The sequence below is a fragment of the Dipodomys merriami genome, unplaced genomic scaffold (genome assembly GCF_024711535.1).
Source record: "Dipodomys merriami isolate MVZ:Mamm:240054 unplaced genomic scaffold, mDipMer1.0.p SCAF_233, whole genome shotgun sequence".
NCBI lineage: Eukaryota > Metazoa > Chordata > Mammalia > Rodentia > Heteromyidae > Dipodomys > Dipodomys merriami.
Window position 1 is genome coordinate 534 of NW_027203749.1, and position 19799 is coordinate 20332.

Below are 19799 nucleotides of genomic sequence, written 5' to 3' on the forward strand. Positions count from 1 at the left end.
GAGCGTGACACAGCACCAGGACTGAGCGTCACACAGCCCCAGGACTGAGCGTGACACAGTGCCAGGACTGAGCGTCACACAGCGCCAGGACTGAGCGTGACACAGCGTGGCAGAGCCGGGACACGGCCAGGTCTGCGGGATGGAGCCCCAGCTTCAGATCCCCTCAGGGCCAAGGACTTGGGGGGACGGGGGGGGGGGACAGGGAGGAAGGCGAAGCTCATGGAGCACTGGTGCATGATCATCTCCCTGAGCCGGGGAGGGGGGACTGGGGTCCCCGAGGATGGGAGGGGACAAATGTATTTATAGATTGTAGCCGCACACCAATAAAGACGACATCGAAACCACATCTTTAGTTGCTTTGGGCGCCGGTGGCTCCCGCCTGCCATCCCAGCAGCTCAGGAGGCTGAGATCTGAGGATCGCGGTTCAAAGCCAGCCTGGGCAGGAAAGGCCATGAGACTCTGATCTCCCATGAACCACCAGAAAACCGGACGTGGCGCTGTGGCTCAGGTGGTAGAGCACCAGCCTAGAGCTGAGGAGCTGAGGGACAGCGCCCAGGCCCCGAGTTCGAGACCCGGACCAAATAAATAAATCAATGAACACTCTGGCGAACATTTCCCACACTCACTTTGCTTTTACTAAGAAAGACTGACTTGGGGACCAGAGGCGACCTCTCCCCCCCCTCCTCTGATCCTTCCCCCCTGCTGGGGTTTGGGGGGACAGGCACCCCAGGGAGCAAAGCCTGGGTCACCCTGTGATGTGGGGGGGGTTGTTGGTTTTGGCCACTGGTATGAGATCCCTGGAGAAATGGCTGTGACACCACACAGCCTGGCCCGGCTGCTCAGGCCGGGCTGGCCTCAAACCTCGATCCTCCGCTCTCAGCCGCCTGAGTGGCTGGGCTGAGCCTCCGGCCTCTGGGTGGTTCCACGCGCGGCCATGCTGGGCCTCGGGGCCCCTCGGGGTGTCTGGGGACTGCGGTGGGAAGCGGGCTGTTCACAGAAGAGGCTGGGCTTGTGGGGGGCCCAGGGACGCAGGGGCTGGCACTGGGGTCTGAACTCAGCCAGGGCCTCTCCCACGGGCCCAAAGAATGTGCTGGAATAAATGAGTGAATGAATAAAGGTACTTTTGGCTTTTTTTTTGGTTGGTCCTGGGGCCTGAACTCAGGGCCTGGGCGCTGTCCCTCAGCTCTTCAGCTCAAGGCTGGCGCTCTACCCCTTGAGCCACAGCGCCACTTCTGGTTTTCTGGTGGTTCACTGGAGATCAGAGGCTCAGGGCCTCTCCTGCCCAGGCTGGCTTTGAACCGCGATCTTCAGATCTCAGCCCCCGGAGTGGCTGGGGTGACAGGCGGGAGCCCGGCTGCCCAAGGCTTCCATCTCCAATGACCACAAAACAAACCAACCGAACCAGAGCTCGGAGGGAGCGGGAGGGAGGGAGGGAGGGAGGGAGGGAGGGAGGGAGGGAGGGAGGGAGGGAGGGAGGGAGGGAGCGGGAGGGAGGGAGGGAGGGAGGGAGGGAGGGAGGGAGGGAGGGAGCGGGAGGGAGGGAGGGAGGGAGGGAGGGAGGGAGGGAGCGGGAGGGAGGGAGGGAGGGAGCGGGAGGGAGGGAGGGAGGGAGGGAGGGAGGGAGCGGGAGGGAGGGAGGGAGGGAGGGAGGGCCCCGCTGGCGGGTGAGCGCCAGAGACAGACGGGCCAGGCCCAGGAAGGGGGGGAGGGGCAAGGGAGAAGGGGGAGGGGAGGCTCTGCGGCTCAGGGCGGCTGAGGCCCCAGCACAGCGCGGTCTTCCTCGCACCCCTGCGCCATCCAAGGCCCAACACCAAAGGGCCGGGCCAGACCACGCCCCCGCCCGCCGGCCCCGCCCCTCCCGCCGGCCCCGCCCCTCCCGCCGGCCCCGCCCCTCCCGCCGGCCCCGCCCCTCCCGCCGGCCCCGCCCCTCCCGCCGACCCCGCCCCCGCCCCGCCGGCCCCGCCCCGCCCCTCCCGCCGGCCCCGCCCCTCCCGCCGACCCCGCCCCCGCCCCGCCGGCCCCACCCCGCCCCACCGACCCCGCCCCCGCCCCGCCGGGCCCCGACCCCACCGACCCCGCCCCTCCCGCTGGCCCCACCCCACCCCACGCTGGCCCCACCCCACCCCACGCTGGCCCCGCCCCGCCAGCCCCACCCCTCTGGCCCCGCCCCGTCCCGCTGGCCCCGCCCCGTCCGCTGGGCCCCGCCCCGCCCCCGCTGGCCCCGCCTCCACGCCGCGCCACATGGGCCCGGCACCCCATACCAGGTGTCTGTCGGTCCTTGGGCTGCAGAGCCCGGCTGCCGCTCCGCTCTGTGCGCGGCCACGGGGCGGAGCCAGCGGGACGGGGCGGGGCCAGCGGGCGGGGGCGGGGCCGGCGGGGCGGGGGCGGGGCGGGGCTGGCGGGACGGGGCGGGGCGGGGCCGTCGGGCGGGGCGGGGCCGTCGGGGCGGGGGCGGGGCCGTCGGGGCGGGGGCGGGGCCGTCGGGGCGGGGGCGGGGCCGTCGGGACGGGGCGGGGCGGGGCTGGCGGGACGGGGCGGGGCGGGGCGGGGCCGTCGGGCGGGGCGGGGCCGTCGGGGCGGGGGCGGGGCCGTCGGGGCGGGGCGGGGCCGGCGGCGCTCACACACAGGAAGAGCAGTGGGGTCCTGGGCAGCGGACGCCCCGCAGGCTCCGGGGCTCGCGAGGCACCTGGGTGCGGGCCGGTCCTCTCGGGGCCTCTCGGGGTGCGGGTCGGGGGTCAGGTGTCTCGGGGTGCGGGTCGGGTGTCAGGTGTCTCGGGGTGCGGGTCAGGTGTCTCGGGGTGCGGGTCAGGGATCAGGTGTCTCGGGGTGTCTCGCGGCCGTCGCAGGGATGACGCGGTGCAAACGAAAGTGAAAGGGGAAGCGGCGCGGCGGGGACGCGGGCGGGCGCGGGGCCTGGGGCGCGGGGCCGGGGCGCGGGGCCGGGGCTCGGGGCTCCTCGGCCGGGGCGCGGGGTGCGGAGTGCGGGCCGGGGCTCGGGGCTCCTCGGCCGGGGCGCGGGGTGCAGAGTGCGGGCCGGGGCTCGGGGCCCCGCGGCCGCCGCACACATGGCGCGGGGCTGGGCGCTGCGGCTCTGCCTGGCCGCGCTGTCGGCGGCCGCCGCGGCGGGTGAGCGTGGGGGGGGGGAGGGGGAGGCCTGGGGGGAGGGGAGAGGAGGGGAGGGGGAGGGGAGAGGAGGGGAGGGGGAGGAGGAGGGGGAGGGGAAGGGGAGAGGAGGGGAAGCCACCACCTGAATGGCAGGAAGCAGAGCTGGTTCCCAGGGCGCACAGTGTGTGTGTGTGTGTGTGTGTGTGTGTGTGTGTTTTCTGGTGGTTCATGGGAGATCAGAGTCTCAGGGTCTTTCCTGCCCGGGCTGGCTTTGAACCCTGATCCTCAGACCTCAGCCTCCTGAGTAGCTGGGTGACAGGCCGAGCCCGGGCGTCATTTTGGCTGGGAGTTTCTTTCTCGGGAAAGACAAACCGCGCCCGGCAGCCTTGGGGGGTGGGGGGGGGGGGTAGCGGGTGGTTCCCCTTGTTGGTTTTGGTTTTTGTCAGGATCCTGGGGCTTGAACTCATGGGCACCGTCCCGGGGCCTCTTCACTCAAGGCTGGCGCTCTACCAATGAGCCACAGCGCCACGTCCAGCTTATTGCTGGCTAATCAAGAGACCAGAGGGGCTGGGCAGGTGGCTCAGTGGTAGAGTGCTTGCTTCCCATGCATGAGGCCCTGGGTTCGATTCCTCAGCACCACATAAGCAGAAAAAGCCAGAAGTGGCGCTGTGGCTCAAGTGGTAGAGCTGAGGAGCTGAGGGACAGCGCCCAGGCCCTGAGTTCAAGTCCCAGGACCAGCACACACACAAAAAGGGAGGAGACTCACCCCAGCTTTTCCCTTCAGGGGACCCAGCGGCAGAGCCGCCATGGCGGCAGGTGGACGTGGTGTTCGATTGCTTCTTGGTGACGGAGGGCGGCTCCCCGGGGGCTTGGGCAGCGAGGGGCCCCCGGGAGAAGGCCTCGCTGGTGCTGAAGGGCGTGTCAGCGCCCGATGACGGCTCCCTGGAAGGCCTCACGGATTTCCAGGGGGACCCAGTGACCCCGGGGGACCCCTCGGCCAGCTTCCAAGCCTCAGGTAACTAAAGCCTTACCCTGAGACTCCCCAGATCTCCCCCTGCCCCCCCAAACCCCCCTTCCCGCCGCTGCTCAGCCACCTGCGCGCTTCTCGGCAGTGGAGCAGGTCCGAGTGCCCGGGGCCGCGGCCTTCGTCCACGCCGAGTGTCATGGGCAGCCGGTGGGCTGCGAGATCGCCCCCTACGTCCTGGGGAGCAGCCCGGGGGCCCCCTGCTTCATCGCCCAGGTGCAGCTGCCCGGAACAGGGCCCAGCCTCTCTCTCCTCATGAAGGCTCTTGGGGGTGCTGAGAATGCTGTGCTGCACCCACGCCCCGGCCCCCCACAGACGGTGAAGACGGCAGGTGAGTGCTGTGTGTGTGTGTCCGGCCTGAGGCTTGAACTCACGGCCTGGGCGCTGTCCCTGAACTTTTTGTGCTCAAGGCTGGCGCTCTACCCCTTGAGCCACAGCGCCACCTCCAGTTTTCTGGTGGTTCATGGGAGATGAGAGTCTCACGGCCTTTCCTGCCTGAGCTGGCTTTGAGCCGCGATCCTCACCTCTCAGCCTCCTGAGTCGCTGGGATGACAGGCGGGAGCCACAGCGCCCGGCCTGAGGATGTGGCATTAAGTGGCTCTTTCTCTCCCCGCAGTGGAATTCCTGGTGGCCGCAGAGACCCCGTCTCTGACTTTGCGGCTGGGCTCTTCTGGGGCTCTGCACTGCGGCTTCTCCATGGCGCCCGGCCTGCAGCTGCTCAGCGTTCACTGGCGGCGACAGCACAGGGGCGAGGGGCAGCTGGTGTACAGTTGGGCGGCGGGGCAGGGGCGGGCGGCGCGGGAGGGCGCAGCGCTGGATCCCACGCGGCTCCTGGCGGCCGGGGACGCCACCCTCACCCTGGCCGGCCTCACGCTGAAGGACGAGGGGACCTACGTGTGCCAGGTGACCACCACGGCGTACCAAGCCCAGCAAGTCATCCAGCTCAGCATCCACGGTGAGCAGCCGGGCGCCGGTGCTCACGCCGGTCATCCCGGCTACTCAGGAGGCTGAGCTTTGAGGATCGAGGTTCGAGGCCAGCCTGGGCTGGAAAGTCCCGTGAGACTCTGATCGCCAATGAACCACCAGAAAACTGGAAGCGGTGCTGTGGTTCTAGGAGTAGCGCGCCCGCCTTGAACTAAAAAACTGAGGGACAGTGTCTGGGCCATGAGTTCAAGTGCCAGGGCCAGCATCAAAGGCAAGCCCAGCCTTTTACTCTTCTTCCTCCTCCTCCTCCTCCTCCTTTTTCTTTCTCCTCCTCCTCTTCCCTTTTGTTCTTTTTTTTTTTTTTTTTTTTTTGGCCAGTCCTGGGGCTCGAACTCAGGGCCAGGGCACGGTCTTTGAGCTCCATTGCTCAAGGCTGGCGCTCTACCGCTTGAGCCACAGCCCCGCTTCCCGCTTTTTTGCTGGCTAATCAGAGATCAGAGTGTCACGGCCTTTCCTGCTGGGAGCTGGCCTTGAATGGCGATCCTCAGATCTCAGCCTCCTGAGGAGCTGGGATGACAGGCGTGCGCTACGGTGCTGGGCCTGATGCCCCCATTCTTTCCACAGCTCCCCCCAGAGTCCGGGTGAGCGTGGCAGAGACAGCGGCCCCGCCCACCGTGGTGTGCACCGTGAGCGGCTACTACCCCCTGCACGTGGGGGTGGCGTGGACGCGGGAGGACGTGGGGGGGGCCCCGGCCCCGGTGGCGGACGCCTCCTTCTCCAGCCTCAGGCAGAGCATGGCGGGCACCTACAGCATCTCCTCCTCCCTGCGGGTGGATGCCGGCCCCGCGGGCGCCATCTACACCTGCGAGGTCACCCACAGCTCCCTGGAGGAGCCCCTGCGGGCCAGCATGAGGCTGGACCCACGCCCAGGTACCCCGAGTGCCCCCCTTCCCCCCTGCCCCACCGCCATGGCTTTGCTTTGGTGCCAGCTGTATATTACAGCTCACTACACATAGAGAGCTGGGACTACAGGCGTACGCTACCATGCCAGGCACAACCCTGGTATTATAGATGCATTTGGCTTGCAAGGGTTAAGGGAGCCGAGGTTATTTGACCGGTAAATGGACAAAGAGAAAATGTGAGGAAATAACCAGTCCCCTTCAGGCCTTAAACCATCTCCCTGGGCGGTGGTGGCTCGCGCCGGTCATCCCAGCTACTCAGGAGGCTGAGATCTGAGGATCATGGTTGGAGGCCAGCCCCGGGCAGGAAAGTCCTGGAGACTTTTATGGCCAGGGGATCACCAAAAAGCCAGACGTGGCACTGTGGTTCAAGTAGTGGAGCGCCAGCCTTGAGCCGCAAAGCTCAGGGACAGCGCCCAGGCCCTGAGTTCAAATCCCAGGGCCCAAAATAAATGAGTTGGGGGGAGGAAGGAGGTAGAGTGGGTGGAGAGCGGGGTAGGGTGGGGACACGTCAACACGTACGCACGTGAACGCCACGTGTCCACCCTTCTCACCCTAGAGAGCAGGACAGGGACGGGCACCATCTTGAGCGCCATCTTCTTCCTTCTTGTTCTGTCGTGCTGGGTGCTCCAGAGGCAGCAAGGTGAGTGCTCCCATGAGTGCTCCCCCACACCTGCTTGCCCCCCCCCCGCAGGACCCGCCCCTCAACCCCCCTCCAGGGCTCAGGCCCCCCTTCCAGAGTTCCAGCCTCCTGTGGCACCGGGAAGCGACCCATTTTGCCTTTTCATTTTTTCTCCCTAGTTTTCTTCCCGAGGTCGGCCAAGCCCCTGAGGTACACGGCGTAGCCACCTTCCTCCTCCTCACTTCTGGCAAGGAAGAGCAGGCCCGTTCTTCTACAAGACCTGACACCACTGGGAACGGCACCCGTGGCTCACGCCTGTCATCCCAGCTACTCAGGAGGCTGAGATCTGAGGATCGCGGTTCAAAGCCAGCCCGGGCAGGAAAGGCCCTGAGACTCTGATCTCCAATGAACCACCCGAAGAAAATCGGACGTGGTGTTGTGGCTCAAGTGGTAGAACGCCAGCCTTGAGCCAAAGAGCTCAGGGATAGCGCCCAGGTCCTGAGTTCAAGCCCCAGGACTGGCACTAAAAGAAATGAATAAAAATAAACACGGTGTATGCAGATGAGGGGGAAGATGTGGGTGTGCCGGCGGCCTCGGTGGGCAGGCTGGGACTAGAGGAGACAGCAGGGGGGGCCGATGCTCGTGGTATGAGGTTCCATCACCAGTTGGAGACTCAGCCTCGAACACCCACAGCCCGTGTCACTTCCTCCCACAAAGCCCTGATCTGGGGGGGGGCTGCCGTCCCTCAGCCCCTCCTGCCCCTGGCATTGATGACGTCCCCCCTCCCCCCCCAAACAAGAAGCCAGCCGGATGGGTGGGAGGAGTTTGTATTTTTGTTTGTTTTTTGCCTTTGTGCGGAATCCATGGATTGGTAAGGAAGCCACATGCCTTGGTGGAGAGGGAGATGCTGCCATTGTCTCAGTGTGACACGAGGGTCGGGTGACAGACACGCAGAGGAAAGCCCACAGCCCGCTCGTGGCCAACGGAAGAAGGGGTGGAGTGTTTGGGGGCCCGCGCGGGATGGGCTTGCCCTTCTGCGCATGCGCGTGAGTGGTGGGCGGGAGGGGCCGCGCAGAGACGATGAAAGAAAAGGAGATGGCCTCAGCCCCCCCCCCAAAACACAGGGCCCAGGACCCCAGGAAATGAGGCCTCCAAGCTAGGGCTGGGCCCAGGGGCGCTTCTGGGGTGTCTCCCTGAAGGAAGCATCAGAGGCTAGTGGGTAGATCTCTGGGGGGACCCCAGGAGAGGGAGGGCGGCCTCCATCCTTCCTCCCAGCTCTTCAGGCCTGCCTGGAGGGGCGGGGGGGGGGCAGAGGGAGGAGGGAATGTGGGGTGCAGGCAGCAGGGAAGAAAAGGGGAAAGAAGGATGGTTTTGGGGGGTGAAATGCTGCCATGTGAGAAATGGGCGTCCACCAGAAGAGGAAGGACTGAGACTGTGGGGTCCCCATTCTGTCAGCTCCCCGCCACCCGCTCCAGCCCCCCAGTTTACCCCACACAGCCTGCTGTCCTTGGGGCCCACGGTGTGTGCGTGAAGCATCCAGGAACAAAGGAAGAGAACGAGGCCAGGAGAATTCACATCGGGGCTGAGGGGTCCCAGAGGCTGGGGCGCAGGCCTGAGGCCCCCCCCCTGTGACACAGGGCACCCTTGCACCCCCCCGAGGCTGACTCTCTGAGCCCCACTTGTAAAAATCCCCAGCAATCAGACAAAAATGAAGATAAAAATGTACAACGAGGGGGATTTCCTTCTGACGCCCAAAACGGCAATCCACGGACTCGCAGACCTCGGCGGGATGCAATTATGGGGTGCCCACGTGCATGACATAGAATGTTCCAGAAAACGCAGAGGGGAGGAGGAAAGAGAGGGAGAGACAGACAGTTCCTTCTGGGAGAAGGAACGGGGGGGAGGGTCCTTACTCGGCTGCAATCTCTAGGTGCTTATTCTCAGGCCTACGGGGAACAAATTAAAAATGGTGAGAGCCCCGCTCCCCCAAAGAGGGAAAACTGTGGGGTGACAGGTTAGGAGAAGCGACTTGAGTTTCGGAAAAGACAGGGGTGCCCGGCCCACGCTCACCTACACGGAAGAGGAACATGACCACCGTGTGCTGTCTCCCACCGGCTGCTGAGAACTTTTGGGGGTACCCCCATCCCTTGCCCTCTTTTCAGTTTTGGGGGGAGCCCGGGTGAGCGCCCAGCAGAGGCTGGCTGGGGACCCCACGCCTGTCCTGGAGCCCCGTTTCTAGTGGGAGGGGGAGTTGATGAAAGCAACCAAAGAGGAGGGGGAAGGGGGGGAAGGCTGGAGAAGCGGGGCGGGGGGGGGGGACGCAGGGGTGCGGGCAGGATTTGAACTTCGCACGGCCGTGAAGAGGGGAGGGGGCGGGGCACATTCTCAAGTAAAAAAGTAGACTGGACACAGGAATCAGGAAGTCCCGGATGGAGGAGAGACAGAGAGACAGACAGAGACAGACAGAAGAAAACAAGAGGGTGAATTACATCAAGTTGACAGGCGCCCAGGCCTCGGTGAGAGGAACCCCCAGATCTCCCTCTGACCCCATGACCTCAGCCAGGGACAAACAGCGGACCCCCCCTTGCCCTCCCCTCCCCCCTCCTCCCCCATCTCCATTCCGTACATCAGCAGGTGCCAGCCCCTACCCACAATGCCTTGCCGGGGAGACCACTTACCCAACAGCCATCAGCGGGGTTCCTGGGCTCCCCGGTTCCTCCCCCCCAGCCAGGGGTGTCCATACCTGGGTGACAGCACCCCCGCTCCCCAGACCGCAGGTGGGGGACAAGCAGCAGGCAGGGCTGGGCGTCTCCCCTGTGCCCCCCGCAGCCGCCGCAGCGATACTTACTTACTATAACTACCACGATGATGGCGCAGATGGCCCCCAACATGATCATCATCTGCGGACACAAAGCGTGGGGCCTCGGCCATCTTCCCTCCACCCACCGCCCGGGACCCCGGACACCTGCGGCCTCTGCTCCCCAAAGGCCCTAATTCCAGCCCCACACCCCCAGCTGCCTTCGTCTGTGCCTAGCGCGGGGCTCCCGCCTGCCGTCCCAGCCACTCGGGAGGCTGAGATCTGAGGACGGATGTTCACAGCCAGCCCGGGCAGGAAGATCCTGCGACTCTTAGCTCTAAGCAAGCACCACAGAGCCGGAAGTGGCGCTGAGGCTCAAGGGGTAGAGCACCAGCCTTGAGGGGAAAAGCTCAGGGACAACGCACAGGTCCCGAGTTCAAGTCCTAGGAGACACACACACAACCAAAGTGGAAAAGGCAGAGTTTGCATCTGTGATCGACTGGTTTGGCTACACCCCCAAACACGGGGCGGGCATTTACATAAATACCGGGGCTGCTGTGTGTCTGTGGGGGTGTCTGAGGATTTGTGGGGGGTCTCCAGCAGCGGGGGGCGGGGCTGGGGGGAGCTAATCACTCTGAACAACCCAGGAGGGGGAGCAGCACTTTGTCAATGGTTCTAACGCTCTAGCGCACCCTGGTGGCCAACGTGGGTCCTGCGCCCGAAGGGGAGGCTCTGGGAGGGAGCCCGGGACTCACTCACCTTGCAGTTTTTCCACCAGTACTTCCGTTTTAGCTTAGCCGCGCTGCTCTCAAACTGGGAGGCTCCGGCCTGCAAGGCGTCGGCTCGGTCATCCAGCTCCGAAAGCTTCTGGTCCCTCTCCAAGACCTTGTCCACGTTCACGCGCATGATATCCACCACCTGAGGGGGACGCAGACACGGAGCGGCTGCAGGCCGGGCGCTGCCGCGCACGCCTGGCATCCCGGCCTCCCAGGAGGCCGAGATCTGAGCATCGTGGTTCCACACGCCAGCCTGGGTCGGAAAGTCCACGAGCCTCTTCATCTCTTCCAAACGAACCCACCAGAAAACCCGAAGTGGAGCTGTGGCTCAAGGGGAGCCCCAGCTTTGAGGGGTGGGGGGGGAAGCTCAGGAATGGTGCCCAGGCCCTGAGTTCAAGTCCCAGGAAGAAATACAAACAAGCAGGTGGTGAGATTCCCCCGAGAGGCAGAGCAAAACAATGTCTGGCGGATCACGAGTCTCATGTGTGTCACTCAAAGAGATGCTCTGCTCCCAGACAGACAGACACACAGACACACAGACAGACAGACAGACAGACATGATATCCTCTTGGGTTAGGAAACTCTCCCAGACACAGCTATTCACCCACCTCCTCCACCTGTGCCTGCGTTTGCTGTAATCGTCTGTTGCTGGTCAAGTTGGGAGGGGGGCCGGGGGGACCCCCACCGGGGGCGGCCCCTTCTGTCCCTTCAGCGGGCGGCTGAGCTGGTGGAGCGGACCTGTGAGTGAGTTGAGCCGGACACACAGCAATCAAGACCACAGTCGGATCTAGCTGCACCCCGTACAACCCAAGCGATTCCAGTTAGGCGATAGATAGGCGCTAATAGAAGGAACGCTAGAGCCCGGGGGATTCTGGGAGGGGGTGAGAGGGGCACAGAGGAACCAGCGGAAGTGTTCTGCCACAACGTGTGCATTAGTCCCAGGGGGCCACTGAGACGTCCTGACTGTGAGCCGAGTATGGTGACACACGCCCGTAATCCCAGCTACTCAGGAGGCTGAGATCTGAGGATCCCAGTTCAAAGCCAGCCTGGGCAGGGAACTCCACGAGACTCTTATCACCTATGAACCACGAAAACAGCAGGAAGTGGAGCTGTGGCTCCAGTGGTAGAGTGCTCAGCCTTGATTGCAAAAACTCAGGGATAGCACCCAAACTGTGAGTTCAAGCCCCAGCATCCACACAAACACCAAAACTCTCCCCAGAATAGTCCCAGAAAAAAATACACTAGTCAGAAAGTCACTTAAAAGGAAATCCCTTGACTAATCACAATAGCACCAACCCCTAGAATCTCCTCTCCCTTCCCCCGTTGTAGTTTTTCTCCCTCGTGTGTGAAAATCAAGCATACATCCCTGAGACAGACTCCACCGGATGAGTAGATGATGCTGATTTATTATTTAATATGCCCATTTTAAAAAGAAATCTCTGCCACATTTTCCTCCAACATACAAAGAAACACATTAAGCCGGAGGACCCATGAGCCGTCCGGTGCTGCTGCTGAGCTAGCTTAAGGCACCTTCTGCTGCGCTCACTGAGAAAGAAGCAGGGGGAGGGGGGGAGGCTGGAAGCCATCCAGGACAGTGGGACCAATGTCAAGGTTAAGGTCAGAGCCCTTGTGATTCCCTGGTGGCCACACTTTCTTCACCTCCCTGCCGGCCTCCTACACCAATTCGGCCGGGAGCCCACAGGCCTGAGCCCTCTCTCCAGCATGCAACCTCAGAGCCTGCCCAGAATGCACAAAACATCATCTTTTTTGGTCAGTCATAGAGCTTGAACTCAGGGCCTGGGCGCTGTCCCTGAGCTCTTTTTGCTCAAGGCCAGCGCTCCACCACTTGAGCTATGGATCTACGTCTATGGTTTTCTGGTGGCTCATTGGAGATCAGAGCCTCAGACTTTTTTGCCCAGGGCTGGCTTTGAACCTCGATCCTCAGATCTCAGCCTCCTGAGTAGCTGGGATGACAGGCGGGAGCCACCAGCGCCGGGCCAGAATGTCATCTTTAGTCATAACTGCGGAATTCTGTGGGCGCCAGTGGCTCACACCTATAATCCCAACTACTCAGGAGGCTGAGATCTGAGGATCGCAGTTTGAAGCCAGCCCCAGGCAAGGCAAGTCGGTGAGACTCTGCTCTCCAGAAAGCTAAAACTGCAGCTGTGGTGCAAATGGTCAGAGTACTTAGCCTTGAGTGGGAAAGCGATTGGGACAATGCCCAGGCTCTGAGTTCAAGCCCCAGGACCGGCACAAAAGAAACAAACAAAAACCCCTGCAGATCTCTGCAGAGGAAAAAAAAAAGCACAAAGGCCGGTGAAGGATTTGAGGTTCACTCCACTTACTGATGGTGGCTGGGGGTTAGAAAGAGTCGCTACCAGGCCCAGGACCGCTTATCACCCTTATATAATGCAAAGACAGCCCCAGGCCAGCCCAGGACTTCACCCACGAATGAGAAAAGGGACACATAAATCATCAAATCTCTCTGCAGCATATTGTCCCAAGCTCACAATCCGGGGTGTGTGTGTGTGTGGGGGGGAGGCTGAGATCCGAGGATGGAGGTTCAAGACCAGGCAAAGTCTGTGAGCCTCTTATATCTGCCACTGAACCCCGAAACACCAGGTGGAGGGGGAGCTGTTGGGCTCAAGTAGGAGAGCTGAAAAAGCTCAGGGACAGCGCCCAGGCCCTGAGTTCGAGTCCCAGGACGGGCACGAGCATCCCTAGCTCCAGCTGTCTGTCTGTCTGTCCCGCCTCGGGGCTGCTTTGCCGGGACGGGGGAGGGGGGGACCCCTGCCCGGCCCCTGGGGTGCAGCCCCCACCCCCCCGTCCCGGCTGTGCATGGCGGCGGAGGCCCAGCCGGGTTCCCCCCGCGACGCCGCAGCTGCTGCAATGCGCCATTTTCCGTCCCGCAGAGTCCGGCGCCCGGGGTGGCGGGGGGGGGGGGGGGGGTGTCCGGCACCCCGACATCAGAGTCCACTCACATGTTCCTGACAGGGAGCGGGGGGTCGGGTCCCTCTGCGGAGGCCGCGGCGGGCGGGACGGCGGCGGCGGCGGCGGCGGGACGGCGCTGCGGCGGACAGCGGACGGAACCGCCAAGCTCCGCCTCCCGCTGACCGCCCGGACCGAGAACTGCGCTGCAACTTGCTGCAGTTGCCGCGCGGCGGGACCCGGGCTTTATTAGCGCTGGCCACGCCTCCTAGAGGAGAGTGACAACCTCGTTGTCCAATCGGAAACCGGGATGGCGTCCCAAGGTGCCCGCCTCTGTTCTGAAGATGAACCAATCATAGCCCTCGTTTGATTCGCCCGCTCACATTCTGCGGGGAATCCTTCCCTGGCCAATACAAATGCAGTTTACGTTAGCTGTGGGAATACCGGCTCTCAGCCAATCGCTGAGCTGGCCGCTCCTGTCAATCATCCCCGCTCCGGCTGACTGGACCAATAACACCCGGACCTGGGAGTCCCTCGGGGGAGGGGGCGTGGCTCAGCCGCGGCGTACTCGCTGGGCGCGCAGCCCTGGTCCGGGTCTCAGCGCCGGCGCTGCGGAGCCCACGGAGCGGAGGTGCCGGATGGGGCCGGGTGCGGGGCTCGGATCTCGCGTGACCGAAGCCTCCCGAAGCCTGGACGCCGTCCGAGGTCCCCAGCCCTGCCCAATGACCCAGGTCCAGTCTGCTTTTGCTTGTGTATCTCTGCAGGGCCTGGGGTTTGAACTCGGGGCCTGGGCGCCGTCTGCGGCCCTCGGTGCTCAAGGCTGGCGCTTTGCCGCCTCAGCCGCGGCGCCACTCCCGGCTTTCGGGTGGTTCATTGGCGATCAGAGTCTCGGGGCCTTCCTGCCCAGGCCGGCTTTGAACTGCGATCCTCAGATCTCAGCTCCTGGCCGGGATGACAGGCGGGGGCCACCGGCACCCCACTGTTTGTTGTTGTCTTGGGGGGAAGTGGGGGAGGTCATGGGCCTTGAACTCAGGGCCTGGGCGCTGTCCCTGAGCTTCTGTGCTCACGGCTTTTTCGGGGTGGTTAATTGGAGATCAGAACCGCAGTTTCCTGCCCGGGGTTGGAATCACAGATCCTCAGATCTCAGCCTCCGGAGTAGCTGGGGTGACAGGTGTGAGCCCCAGCGCCTGGCTGGCCTTTTGGCTTTCTAAGACTTGATCTCACTGTGTGTCCCAGCCTGGCCTCCGCAGGGCTGGGATTACAGGTGTGCACCACTGCCCGGGTCTCAGGAAGTGGAGCTGTGGCTTAAAGTCGCAGAACACTAGCTTTCAACAAAAGAGCTAAGGGACCGTGCCCAGGCCCTGAGTTCAAGTCCCAACCCTGGCACAATGGGTGTGCTCACAGACAAAGTGTTTATCCCATCTTTCTGAAATCACACCAAAATGACCATCTGTAAAAATTTGGAAACTGATAAGCTCTCACAGACAAAGACAGGGATGAAGTATTTCTGGCAGTATGAATGTCCAAGTTACCCCACCAGCCATCCTATAATAAGAGATTAAATAAAAAAAAAAAGATTAAGTCACTGGGTTAGACCTATCATCCGAGCTACTCAGGAGGCTGAGATCTAGAGGATTGAGATTTGAAGCCGGAAAAGGCTGAGACTCTTATCTCAAATTCACCAGCAAAATGAAAGACTGGAGGTATGGCTGAAGTAGGAGAGCACCAGGCATCAGCAAGAGTCACGGGAAGGTACAAGGCCCTGAGCTGTAGCCCAAAATTGGGTACTAAACAAGGTAGCTGCAAAGGTTGAATTTGAACCTGGTGGCCCCTCAGGGTGCCACTGCAATAACAGGGCATGACTGAATGTGGGAAATGCAAAAAACAAAAACAAAAACTTCTACAGGAACCTCAAAGCCCAAAGGACTAAACCCTTTTGTGGCACCCACCCTGATCTCATAGAGCTTTTCTTTTCATTTTCTTTTTCTTTTCTTTTCTTTTCTACCAGAGCTTTCCTTTTCATTCCTTTATTTGCAGTGCTGCACGCTGGTGGCTCCTGCCTGTAATCCCAGCTACTCAGGAGGCTGAAATTTGAGAATCACAGTTCAAGTCACCTCAGGCAGGAAAGTCTGTGAAAATGATCTCCCAATTAACCTCCAAAAAGCCAGCAGTAGAGCTGTGGCTCAAGTGGTAGAGCACCATCCTTGAGCAGAAAAAAGGTAAGGGACAGTGCCCAGACTAACTTTAAACTCCAGTACTGGTGACACAAGAAATAAAATATTTGCAGAGAACATACAACACAGAGCCCAGTTTTGTTGAGTTTTCTCCCACCGGAATTCTTTGTTTCATGCTCTTTGATAGCGTGTGGGATATTCTTACTTCCTATAAACAAAATGGCAAGAACATGAAGAGGTTCCCAGGCTTGGTGGCGCGGCCAAGCACCCAGGAGAAGCAAGACCAACCTTGGACGAGCACACCTTCCATCCAGGCCTGGGGAATTTTCCACAGAAACTGTGGCAAGAGAAATAAATTGAAGTCCCAGACTGCAGACCAACAAAGTGCCAAGAGTAAGAATCGAGAGAGACAGAGGATACAAAGAAGGGAAGTTAAAAAAAAAAAATCAAGCCAAATGCTCCATTGTCTGATTAATAATCTAAAAAGAGCCGGGCGCTGGTGTCCTGTAATCCCAGCTACTCAGGGGCTGAGAAGGGAGGGGGGTGGTTTGAAGCCAGTGTGGGCAGAAAAGGGGCACAAGGCTTTATCTCCAATGAATCACCCCCAAAAAAAGCCATAAGTGGAGCTGTGGCTCAGGTGGTGGAGTGCCAGCCTTGAGCTCAAAAGCCCAAAGAGAAATGAACTCCGGAGCCGCAGGAGTGCGCTGCGGTACTGAGAGGTTCCAAGGCAGCCCTTCTTTATTACGGAAAGCGTGCTGCGCACCCTTCCCCCGGGCTGCGTCCCGGCCCCGGCCACCCCGGCGTCCCCGCGTCCCCAGCGCGTCCCTAGCGGTGCTTGCCGCGGCGGTTGAAGTGTTTGTAAAGGTATCGGATGCGCTTGTTAAGGTTGTGCCAGTCCTCCAGGAACATTCTGTTCCCCACCATTTTCTTCTTCCTGATGCAGCGCTGCAGTTCGTTCCCCTTCCAGCCCCGCAGCCACACGGGGCCGCGGATCAGTTCCTTGGGATGCTTCTCAAAGTTTCCTGGGGGATGGAAGAGAGGGTAGTCATGTCAGGACTGCAGGACCGAGCGTGTGTGGTGAGCCAGGAGTGGAGCTGCACTCCTGCAATCTCAGCCCTGACATATGGAGACCCTGACTACTCTGGAGACAAGAGAGCCCAACAGTTGCAGCTTCCTGAGCAGAGCTTGTGCAGAAGTCATGTTCTCAGGAGGCTCAGATCTGAGGATTGCGGTTCAAGGCCAGCCTGAGCGGCAAAGGCCATGCCAGAGGTGGTGCCGTGACTCAAGTGGTGGAGCGTTAGCCTTGAGCTGAAGAGCTGAGGGACAGCGCCAAGGCCCTGAGTTCAAGCCCCATGACCAACCAAAAATAAATAAAAGAGGAGACAGAGGGAGGGAAGGAGAAGATGGAGGGGGAGAGAGGAAGAAGAGATGGAAGGGGAGAGAGGAAGGGGGAGAAGGGAAAAGAAAGGAAGTTATACACAGAAGGAAGAGGGAAGGAAGGAAGGAAGGAAGAAAGGAAGGAAGGGAGAGGGAGGAAGGAGGGAAGGAAGGAAGAAAGGAAGGAAACTACACTAAAGTATCATAGATTCTGGGGCCCAAATGATTTGGCTTCAGATTCTAACACTGCCATATACTAGCTTTGGAAAACTGAATTAACCTCCTGATTCCGCTTCCTTTTCTGCAAGTGAGCTCACAGTTTCCTAACTACCATGGAGAAAACAGTCATGTGACCCCTGCTCTTCCTAGTGGGCACTAACTAAACCCCTGCTGACACTAGAGACAAAGATCACCATTTCAGAACAGAAAAATGGAGAGAGTAGGAGAGCCTGAAAAGCTGAGCTGGAGACCCGCACAGATTGGGAGTTTGGAATGCCTTCTCCCCACATACTCTTAGGATGAGGCGTTTTCTGGAAAGGTCAATGAGTCCAGGCTTGATAGAAACTCAGATTTCAGACCAGGGTGTGAGCTAATTGGATCCTAAACTGTCTTGGAGCCCGGGGGTAGACTAAGGTTTCAGTGAATTGTAAAGATGAGGAAGTCATCTACCATTTGCACCGTGTGTGTGTGTGTGTGTGTGTGTGTGTGTGTGTGTGTGTGTGTGTGTGTGTGTGTGTGTGTGTGTGTGTGTGTGTGTGTGTGTGTGTGTGTGTGTGTGTGTGTGTGTGTGTGTGTGTGTAATACGTTCCTTTCTGCACACACTTCCAGATGAGGAAGTCATCTACCATTTGCACCGTGTGTGTGTGTGTGTGTGTGTGTGTGTGTGTGTGTGTGTGTGTGTGTGTAATACGTTCCTTTCTGCACACACTTCCCTCTACAAAATGCAATAAAAACTTTGGTTAATGGAACCTTGGGACTTGAAGCTGGAGGAAGGCTTTTTAGCCCCTGGTACCCCGAACCTCACTTGTGTGGTTGAGATCTCTGTTAACTCCCTTGTCCTTGGTCATAACCCGTTGTGACCAGAAGGGCAGGGAAAATACAGGCATCTTATTCAGTGTGGAACCAGGTATCTCAAGGGTGAAGGGTAGGGGAGATTAGGGAGAACAGAAGGGGTGAACTGTACCCTGAGGTCTTGTACTCACACACCGGGACAGTCAAATGAAGACCATTTTATGTGTGTGTGCACCCATACCGGGGCCTGGGTGCTGATCCTTAGCTTTTCCATTCAAGGCTGGCGCTCTACTACTTAAGCCATGCCCCTGCCTCTAATTTTTTTTGCTAATTAATGGAAAAGAAGAATCTCCCAGACCTTCTTGCCTTCATCTGGTTTCGACCCTGGATCCTCAGGTCTCAGCCTCCTAAGTGGGTGGGATTACAGGGGTGAGCCTTGGTTTCTTTTACAAGCATTAAAAAATAAAAGCAATAAAGTCCCGTGTGGGCAGCAGGGCGGGGCCTGGGCTGCGCGCCTCACGGGTGGGGGGGGGCCTCACCCAGGATCCCAATGTTGTCGTAGACGCCGAACAGAGCCCGCTTCTCGTCCCAGCGGTCGACCTCTCGGGGAGGCGGGAGGGTGCGCCTTATGAAGTAGTTCCTGGGGACACCTGCGACGGGGCGGGAGGGACCCAATCAGAGCTGTCCACGGGGGGGGGGCACGTCAATCAATCAGAGCTGTCCACGGGCAGGGAGGGAATGGACGCGTCAATCAAGCAGCTGTCCATGGGCAATCAGAGCTGTCCACGGGGAGGGGAGGGAAGGGGGATGGACAGGTCAGTCAATCAGAGCTGTCCCGGCCGTGGGGGGGGGGGTGTTGGTGGACACGTCCCTCGGTCGGGGCTGTCCCGGCCGGTGGGGGGGGGTGTTGGGTGGACACGCCCCCCGGTCGGGGCTGCCCCGGCCGCGGTCGGCAGGCGGAGCCGTCCCAGCCCCCGATCCCGGCGTGGACCCGCGGTAGCGCCAGCTCACCCACGGAGAAGCTCCTGCCGGCCGCGGGCAGCCAGCCCCGCAGCGCCGCGCGCGCCCCCGCGCACAGGGCCGCCGCCATGGCCGGGCCTCCACGCGCACGCGCAGACCAGGACGGAGAGAGCGGGTCGGCCGCGGGCTGAGGCTCACGGCGAGGGGCCGGGGGCCGCCATCTCCAGCCCTTCCCGGCGAGCACTGCGCTTCCGCTACGGGCAAGCCCCGCCCTCCAGCTTCCGGCCGTCAGCCCGCCCGTCCGAGCGGCTTCCGGTCTGCACACCGGAAGTTTGGGAGAGCTCCGGAGACGCTGCGGGGCGTGTCTGGGTGCCATCACCCCGTCCCTGAGCACCCCAACTGAACCGAGGCGCCAGGGGGTGTGGCGCTCGGGCTGTTCATCACGGAGACGTGGGGGACCTGCGGTGTGACGGAGCGGAGATGGCAGAAGGCGACGCTCCTGCCAGACGCGGCCGCGGAGCGCACGGGTGGCCGGGCCGGCGGCGGCCGCGGGGTGGAGCCTGGCGCTACGCCCCGCCCTATCCCTTGATTCCGCGCTGCGATTGGCCGGCTCTGCCAGCAAGCGTCGGGATTGGTCGCTGTGCAGCCCTTGGGGGTTTTGACCGCTCCGTGGGTGGATTTTTATCCGCGCCGCGGTCGGCTCAGGGGGCGGGCCTTTTGTCCTCGCTTGCTCAGGATTGGCCAGGCTCTCCGCCAATTTGGAAGGCTGCTTCTCTGATTGGTGCGCGTGGGCGCGGTCGTGTTTTCCTGGATCTAGGTCCGCCGCCAGCCCGGAGGAGAAAGCCGCCGCGTGCCCGAGCTGAGAAGCCCGTCTTCTCCATCGGAGGAACGGAGTTCGGGGCCGAGCGAGGTAGGCGGCTCCGTCTGCAGCCGGCAAGGGAGGTGTCGATGTGGGGGGGACCAGTCGGAAGGTGTGGACGGCACCTGTCCACGTGCAGGGTTCGGGGTTCAGGGGAAGGTGGCCTTTGACCTGCCCTTGGTGGGGGTTGTGGGCTGGGACTTGACCTCGGGGCCTCGCACTCTTGCTGGCCGCTCTGTTACCTGGGCCCCACCTCTCCCGTTCAGCTTTCGCGGGCTGAGGA

At 61.5% G+C, this 19799-nt stretch overlaps 2 protein-coding genes and 2 long non-coding RNA genes across 6 annotated transcripts; 2 read left to right on the top strand and 2 right to left on the bottom strand.

Moving 5' to 3' along the window:
- The first annotated feature begins 3022 nt into the window (after positions 1-3022).
- Positions 3023-7196, top strand: LOC138835297 (tapasin-related protein-like). Its single transcript, XM_070033860.1, has 7 exons — positions 3023-3126; positions 3890-4120; positions 4218-4460; positions 4746-5084; positions 5678-5983; positions 6572-6655; positions 6814-7196. Exons 1-7 carry the CDS (start codon positions 3066-3068, stop codon positions 6855-6857), a joined length of 1308 nt encoding a protein of 435 aa, XP_069889961.1. The 5' UTR covers positions 3023-3065; the 3' UTR covers positions 6858-7196.
- A 257-nt stretch (positions 7197-7453) lies between these two features.
- LOC138835298 (vesicle-associated membrane protein 1) lies at positions 7454-13343 on the bottom strand. Of its 3 annotated transcripts, XR_011374542.1 has the most exons (6): positions 13189-13343; positions 10816-10945; positions 10191-10349; positions 9483-9534; positions 8705-9036; positions 7454-8580 (listed from the first exon to the last, which is right to left on the bottom strand). XR_011374542.1 is itself a non-coding variant. In XM_070033861.1 (5 exons), coding segments are annotated over exons 1-5 (363 nt in total). In that variant the 5' UTR covers positions 13191-13343; the 3' UTR covers positions 7454-8560. The 3 variants fall into 3 exon arrangements, 2 of the variants coding, with proteins under 2 accessions (XP_069889962.1, XP_069889964.1); XM_070033861.1 differs by lacking the exon at positions 8705-9036; XM_070033863.1 differs by having other exon boundaries at positions 7454-9036.
- A 425-nt stretch (positions 13344-13768) lies between these two features.
- On the top strand, positions 13769-16351 carry LOC138835301 (uncharacterized). The gene is made up of 3 exons (XR_011374544.1): positions 13769-13866; positions 15144-15354; positions 15497-16351. It is a non-coding gene; the product is annotated as an uncharacterized lncRNA (long non-coding RNA).
- Positions 16352-18085: 1734 nt separating this feature from the next.
- On the bottom strand, positions 18086-18904 carry LOC138835300 (uncharacterized). Its single transcript, XR_011374543.1, has 3 exons — positions 18709-18904; positions 18237-18347; positions 18086-18104 (listed from the first exon to the last, which is right to left on the bottom strand). It is a non-coding gene; the product is annotated as an uncharacterized lncRNA (long non-coding RNA).
- Between the last annotated feature and the right edge of the window lie 895 nt (positions 18905-19799).